Source organism: Bombus affinis, chromosome 7 (assembly GCF_024516045.1).
Source record: "Bombus affinis isolate iyBomAffi1 chromosome 7, iyBomAffi1.2, whole genome shotgun sequence".
Classification (NCBI taxonomy): domain Eukaryota; kingdom Metazoa; phylum Arthropoda; class Insecta; order Hymenoptera; family Apidae; genus Bombus; species Bombus affinis.
The window spans coordinates 4,058,192-4,066,343 of NC_066350.1; the positions used below are offsets into that span (position 1 = coordinate 4,058,192).

The following is an 8,152-nucleotide window of genomic DNA, read 5'->3' on the forward strand; positions in this document are numbered from 1 at the left end:
GAAGTGGAAGCTGATGCTAGCGACAGCGATCAGTTCAATTTCAGCTTTGGTAGAAGCTTACGTTCTACGCTTCTATACTTGTTTGTAGCGGAGAATCCATTCAACGACATCGGGCTTTTGGTAAAAATCATACTCGACTGTTGAGATTGTTCGCATTTTCGCCGTAAAAATGAGATTAGTGTATATAACCTGCGTTTTATTAGCTACGGCAATTTGTTGCATCGCGGCCGATAATGGTAAGTACATACATATTAATATTTCACCATGTACATATTTGCTTCATTAACTTTGTTTCTTAATTTACTAATCAATTCGGTACTGCGCCGTTTTCTTGTAATATTTTGTTCAAGCTACGTGTACCGTTGATGGTGCGTGCCTTCGTTTATTTAATATGTGCACGAAACATAATCGACTTTAACGGAAAATTCTCTGTCGAACATCGGTCATCTACGTGGCGTTTAATAAACGTTTCACATTTAACTATTGTTACGTTGATACATATTGAATCTATGTTTTTAATACTTCTCGAAACATCGCGTAAAATATTCCATTTTCGCGAGAAATAGCAATATATAACGTACTGTCTCGCGTATTTACAGGCATTTTTCATTTACACGCAGTAGCACGTTCACTTGTTTCGTATTACACAAGACAGACCCTTGCTATATTTCTCGATGTCTCTAGAAACATAGGCGTACCTAAAATCCTTCATCTTTTTATCGTATAATCGTTTAATCGTTTAATCCTTCAATCATTTATTCGCACTCTTTAATTAATCATGTACTATGTACTATGAAATTTACTATGTTGCTGTAGAATTTTACCATTATCGATTTTATATTTACGAATGTCTATACGCTTAGCCATACGGCAGGATATTTTGCGATCTAACGAATATAATCGCTAAATTTTATTAGATACAGTAAATAATCATCTTGCACAATTTTATTCATTTCTATGAGACCTTCAGCTCTTTTACGTGATATCGTTTTACTTCGATTAATTTTATTTTACGTTATTACTCATTTTTAAAAATGTACAAATTCATTTCTTTTTTAAACTAAATTATATCTCGTTAATATTGTTTTCATTTATAATTACGTTTAATTCATTTCTTATTTAATAAACTTTCTTTTTTGTTATAAGCAGCTTCAAAGCAAAGATTTTATAATAATACATGTAATATTAATTCTTTACACAGCTGCTACGACCCAAGGAGATACTAAATCTATCAATCAGCAGACAGTGGATCTAGTCAATAGTACTGCATCTATTAAAAATTCCTCGAGTCCTGCTGCACCAGTTAAGGATTCTGTTAAGGATTCTAGTACCAATGTAACTAAAAATGCCGATGTCAAAGACAATATTACCAGAACCATTGATACTATTCCTGCTGCTACTACTAACATCACTATTGGTAACAAAACAAAAACCGATACTGTTCCTGACAATGATCATCGTACAGAATCTACCAATTCAACAACAAGTACAACTTCAACACCTACAACTTCATCAATAACAACCAAACAAACACCTACGTCTGAAAAATCTACATCTACGACTATAGTTACACCTACTACTATGAACAATACAACACCTATCGTTTCATCAACACCAATAACTACTCCAGTTCCATCATCGACAAAAGTTGTTCCATCTTATACACAACGACACTTTGATGGACTCAGCTTTTTAGGTAAGTAGGAAACGATACATTCTACTTGTGTGTATTTTGTTGCTTCCTCAAATAGTCATTTCGCTTGGAGATTTTAGAAATACATGCGTACGTTGAAGCTTGCAATGTTATCACATGATTAAGTAAAATGTTTCCCTTTTCTAGGTGGCATCATTTTAGCTACATGTTTAATGGTAATTGGTGTAATCACTTGGAAATTCTATAGAGCATTCAATGAACAAAACTACCGCACGCTATGATACAAATATTGTCATCGCGAAAATTCCATTTTCCAATAAGTAAATGCAGTTGTTCGAACTGGAAACTATGAATTTTACCATAATAATATTACGTATTTTTATAACGCACTTAAGTGTCGCGTGGTTTAAGTGCTCTTAGTAATGTGATGTGCAAACGCGAATTTCGTTTCTTTGTACCCAATGACAAAGACGAGTTACACGCATTATAGTATTGTCTCTTCGTATGTTCGCACGCGCATTGTAATAGCGTTTATATTTATGAAAAAGAAAGAACGAATACTATGTGCATAGAAGAAGAGGAAAAAGAGAATCTTGAGGGCGTGAGAGGAGGAGAGAAATAGAAAAGCAAATATAGTATTACTATGCGCATGCGTAATTTGCGTACGCAAGTTGACGACCAATCAAATACACATTCCATCAAAAAGATCAATTTTGCACTATAACAAGTCCACGTAATATTTTCTGCTCAAATGAAAATTATTTCGTAAAACTCTTCTATTTTTCTTTAATTAAACTCGTTTATCAGCTGTTGCCATACATAAAAACAATGGTTAAAATAATATAAAAACGATGAAATGTACACAGATATAAAGGTTCCTACGTGTATATTCATAGTAAGAACAAAATATGTAAAAGGATTAAGTATGAGACGTTTAAAAGAGTTCGATTAAAGTTTAGGAGATTTGCACATAAATAATGATATGGTATAAACGAACTCCGCTATGACATATTTTCTATGGTTATATTTTCCAATATTACTTTTCTTACTGAGATGATATTTAATTATTAATTTCGGGTGTGAAGAATATTTTATATTCTAAGGGTATAAGGGTCGTTCGTACGTATAAATTATAGATGCTCCTGTACATGCCTTCATTAAATAATATTCTTGTTGAGGAATTTTCGTACGAGTCAAAAAAAAAAAAAATGAAAGTTTTTAGTTTCGATTTTTGTACCTGTTGGGAGACATAGTTATATGATTACAACAAATGTTGAACTTGGTTTTCGGCTCATAAGGAAATGTAATATGCTAATTAATATTTTACTTAATGTAATCGTATAATACCTATTTTCATTTATATTTAGACTTTTTTCTTTCTTTCTGATACGAGCAAAATGTATAGAGATTTAGTTTTCGTTTATTTCGTTCCGTTTTCCTTTTTTTTTCTTTTTTTAAAGTAAGTATTTTATTTTTAAAAGAAGGTAATTAAATTACCAATGTGACGATAGATGTACCGTAATCAATAACACTGGCCCTTAAAACTCTTTCTATAGTTTCGAATATGTTTTTGTTACGTTTAATATCATCGGGTAAAAATTTTAAGTGTTTACACGTAGAACGATGATTTTCTTGTAAGAGCTTTCCTATAATGTACGTTAAATCGAAGTTTGCAGAGAAACGTAACGAGAGTTCAGTTATTTTTAAGGAAACATGTGCGGTACATAAATAAACTAATTTTGAAACATATTAATTGAAGTCGAATATGCGACCTGCTATTATAAGAAAAGATACCTAAATATATATATTTAAAAAAAACTACAGCCTAAATAGTGTATTGTATTTACATTCCGTGTAATATTTTAACAAGCTATGTAAAATACTTGCTTATATGAATTATACGATATTAATACTATGCAATGGCAAAACAAAATATCAAGTTAATTAATCAAGCTACATGATATACCGAAACATTTGATAAATAATCCTACCCAATTCTTCCCACTGTTCATTTCTAATCGCATTTGTCATTTCCACTATTCTTTTATCCTTGTCAATCACATCATTGGCCGTTTCCATTGTTTCTTGCGGAAATAAAAATTCCATCATGGACACGCCGATCGGATGTGGACGCTATCGAGACATTGTGTTCATCATTGTCATAATTTCTTCGCAATATATTCGATTACGTTCGTCGCCACGTCGTTTCGATAATTTAATTTTTTTAACATTATTTAATTCGATTAGAATCGATTGAACATCAATGGCATTCCAATTGTATCGATCGATATCAAGGGATCGTGCATCGAATGCGAAAATCTCATCCTCGTTCCCGATAACAAAAGTTAAAACATCCGACGTACGAACTTTACAAGAACTCTCCATCAAGTGGCATATCAATGTCTTCTCTATAACATTGTCAGTATACGTATTTGTAATCGCTTCAAAAAATGTATACAACGCCACGACCAGGGCGGAGCTGCTTCCGAGACCGTGTTGGCTGGTAAGCTGGATACGATTACGATTTGAAAGCCAGGAACGTGTGCTGTTAACAATATTGATTCCATTCAACCAACACGTGTTTCGTACGCATTTTTTGCGTCGTGATGTTGCTATTTGTTTACTTGGCTGTCAGCCTCGGAAACGTTGAAAAAGAATTTGATTACATAGATTTTTTTTGCTTTTAATACCAGCAGAAATTACCTAGATTATTAGCGAAAATATAGCTAATATAATTAATTACGCATGGATAATGGAAATTCGATTAACGAAGAACGCGTTAAACAATCTGCTGCGTTCAAAAGAATTTAATTGTCGAGGAGATTGAAAAACGAACTGGCTAATACCTCGGCTATCTTTGAAACTTCGTATCGTTCCTTTTTAGCAACGTATCCACGAAGTTTCTTCCGCTAATGTGCAAAGATTTTCATCATCCAAGCGAAACTTGAACATTTCCCCGTCGGTATTCTCCAAGAACGTTTTAACCTGGCACCATTTGCTGCCGTGATTGCGTTTACCAACCACTAACGTGACAAGTTGAATGGCCTGTTTTATTTCAAGGGAAGATAAACCAAGCAAATGTGTGTGTATGTATGTGTGTGACGTTACACGCGTTATTGCTGCTTCCGTGCGGCACGATCGTAGGAAAGTACATATTCAGTGATCGTGCAAGCGAAAAGTCGGGACTCGCGATGAATCATCATCGCAGAAATGATTGAATTTGCACCTACCATGGATAACGATTTACTTTCCACGAAATTGGCGCTCTTGCCAGCTATGGTTAAACATCCGGGCGCAAATACCGCGCAGGTAGGGATTAATCCATAAGAATTAATAAATTCCTGTTCGGTCAGAGATCTTAATTCATCTAAACGTGGAATTTTTTGGACAAATGCTTGTTTACATAAGGTTTCGCCAATTTGTAGTAATCCTTTAAAAACTGTATCAGATGAAACGATATGATGGAATTTACAACGGTTTCTTGCATGAAGACACGTAAATTCTTAAACGTGAACGTAATACGTATATTTAATCAACACGCGTATTATCATCACGGTTTATATTTAACCGCAATTAATCATAATCATATTAAATTTTGTTTCTAATTCTTAAGTCTTATTCTTTTAAAATTTTTAGAAGTTTCGTAGCAGAAAACTCTATCTTACGTAGTGATGACATTAATATCTTATTAACTTGTATTATATATTATGCTTAATATTATATTCTATAGCTTAAATTTATAGTTGTACGACGATATGTAAACACAATTACGTGTATGGAATATGTGTGCAAGAAAATTTTGAAAGATGAGACATAAAAATAAGCTTTTCTGTACTATCTAGTTCATATTTAAAATTATATCATCGACTTCACAAACTTGAAATTTCTTTTGAAAACTAAAACGCGTTATATATTTTGTCTTTTCGAAGGATCGAATCGATCAGATTGTTTACGAGTTAACAAATTTAGACTCAAATATATCGTGCAATATCATATGTATATTATCCACGAACGATTCGATGGGAACTCTTACTTTATTGTTCGATAAATTGACTGGCATGGAAGCGATACACGCCATATGGATACTACTGGATTTATCGTTCATTCTGAGAAAAATCATCTAGCTATAATTTCCCCAAGTGTTACGAATCAGCATATTTTTGATTGATATTTCTGACATTCCGGAGAAACGAACGAAACGCTCGAGTCCCGGACCCGGGACTTTGGCTTTTCTTTCGTCGTTTTGTTTTGCGCGTCATAGAGATTCGACGAAACGTGCAACGTAGGGAACGAAATCGTGCGAACCGTGCGTTTTCTCCTTGAACTGTTCCTGCAAAAATCGATTTAACACCACATATCGTGGTAATTGCAATTTTTCTCGTTTCTCCGTCTCATTGATTTCGCTCCTTCTCTCCGATTATGCAAATGATGTCGAAACGTGACATTCGCGATGCTTTCGTAGAAGGGAGATACCCGAGACTGCGGAACAGCGCCATAAACTGAGAGAAGTAAACTACATGTGATGAAAATATCAATGTTTGAAAACAGCGTGGTCCTTAGATAGATCATTCTTTTGTTTTTCTCTTGTTTGTCAAAAATATTTGCTTCCTAACCGGGATTACACGTTTTCGAAGACTCTTCCTTTTTAACCAATTAACTACATTCGACGTGTAAACACGTCAATCCAAAACTTTATTTCGATCCCGTTGACGTGTATACTCATCATGTGAAATAAAAATTACCATTTACTATAAAAACTCAGTTTTAATAAAAAATAATATAAATGACATTTAGTGGTATGTTTCCTTTATACTTTCAGTAAATATCATGTTAATAAAAAAAAAGTTTGATTACACGATTATTCCCATAAGTGCATATATCGACTATTCCTCGAATTGTTTTGTGTACTTTGTTGTGTATATCAGCTATTCCTCGAATTGTTTTGTGTTCTATATCAGCTTATATAACTTTATATCAGCTACACCATCAAAAGCAAATCTACTTCGAAGATGTGCCATCTGCTCAAAAAATGGAATTCGTAAGGAGTCACATTACTGGTGCTCGATTTAAGGAAGTGTCACTTTATGTGATATCTTGCTTTGAAAAATACCACACTGAAATCAACTGAATTTCTTAAATTTTTCTTCTTTATGAATTTTATTATTTTTTTGGCAATTTTTACAATGAACAAATGAACAATGAATTGTTCATTTTTTATCGAATAAAAATATAATCCTTCATCATTTTGACTTACTTTTTTCGTAAAATTTATAATAAGAACATTTGTTCTGCATTCGACGTGTATATTCGTCATTGCTTGATTTTATCTGCGCGCTCTGTAAAGGATTTTTGAAATTAAATTCCGCATTTAACAGATTAATAACTATTTATAATAATTACTTATTCCCTTTAATAATAATTTCACGAATGCAAGAAACGCGACACGACGCGATGTTTCCCAGGGGATGTAAAATGTGTCATGATGTTGCGTAGCAGCGTCAATAAAATTCTTTTTTCAATGTACAAATCGCTGGTGTGCGTGGCTGTTTGGCTAGAAACATAAAACAGTTTACAGTATCCTCTTACCAACTATGCTTGTATGTTACCGCAGATGGTACAATGAAAATTGTGAAATAGCCATACGCGGCGTACGGTTGTCCGCGCTGATACAATAATGAGTTGTACGTCACGAATATTCGCATAATTATCACAGTATGAAGCTTGAATCTCAGAGATACGGAAGTTATATACCTAAACTGTATCGAAATCGAATCGAGAGAGAGCACTGCCGGCTTATGCACACGACCGTCGCAACCTAAACATAAACGTGTATACGATGAAAAAAAGAAAAATTAATATTCGACTCATGTTTTTGTACATTCTTCGTACGATTCGCTACACTAGAACTTTCGTTATAGGCAAACGATGTCTTATGTAGAACGGTTGTTAGATATTTCAAGATCTAACGCCGTTCCTTTTCACGTACTAGGAAACGAAACGGTATTTTGTATGCATTAGATATGTGTTTTTTTTGTCGTCGTTAATCCGTGTTTCACGCGAGTAAACATAGCGCTACACGCCCAAAGACGAATGAGATGTCTTTCGACATCGTGGGTGATAGTTGGGACGAGAATGATACGGAAAAGATTCGATTTTTGGGAAAGAAGCACAGAAGCGAAATTCCAGGGTTCTCTGTGAGAGCGCGTGGATCGTTCAACAGAAAAGAGGCGCAGACGTGAGTGTAACTTTCTCTCGACAGGGGCGGAGTCCCTGTCCTTTGTCAATAAGAGCACGCTCTCTCTTTCTCTCTCTCTCTCTCTGTCTCGTATCCCTCTATTTTGCCTCTCCTCTGCTCGCCTTCGGTGTGGGGCTCGCAACTTCCTCTCTACCACACTTCGTCCTCATCTATATCCATCTCCCGTGTTCTCTTCCCGATCTTTCCCTCCTTTCCTCTCTGTATAAACAGTCAGCCACTCTCGTCCACCATTACTTTTCGCT

General features: G+C 34.5%; 1 protein-coding gene, 1 long non-coding RNA gene and 1 pseudogene across 2 annotated transcripts; 1 reads left to right on the top strand and 2 right to left on the bottom strand.

The window, feature by feature from the left end:
* The first annotated feature begins 16 nt into the window (after positions 1-16).
* Positions 17-3,587, top strand: LOC126918535 (uncharacterized). Its single transcript, XM_050726547.1, has 3 exons — positions 17-236; positions 1,202-1,696; positions 1,841-3,587. Exons 1-3 carry the CDS (start codon positions 170-172, stop codon positions 1,933-1,935), a joined length of 657 nt encoding a protein of 218 aa, XP_050582504.1. The 5' UTR covers positions 17-169; the 3' UTR covers positions 1,936-3,587.
* On the bottom strand, positions 3,088-4,330 carry LOC126918532 (galactokinase-like; annotated as a pseudogene).
* A 2,068-nt stretch (positions 4,331-6,398) lies between these two features.
* On the bottom strand, positions 6,399-7,529 carry LOC126918542 (uncharacterized). Its single transcript, XR_007711355.1, has 2 exons — positions 6,909-7,529; positions 6,399-6,672 (listed from the first exon to the last, which is right to left on the bottom strand). It is a non-coding gene; the product is annotated as an uncharacterized LOC126918542 (long non-coding RNA).
* Positions 7,530-8,152: the final 623 nt, after the last annotated feature.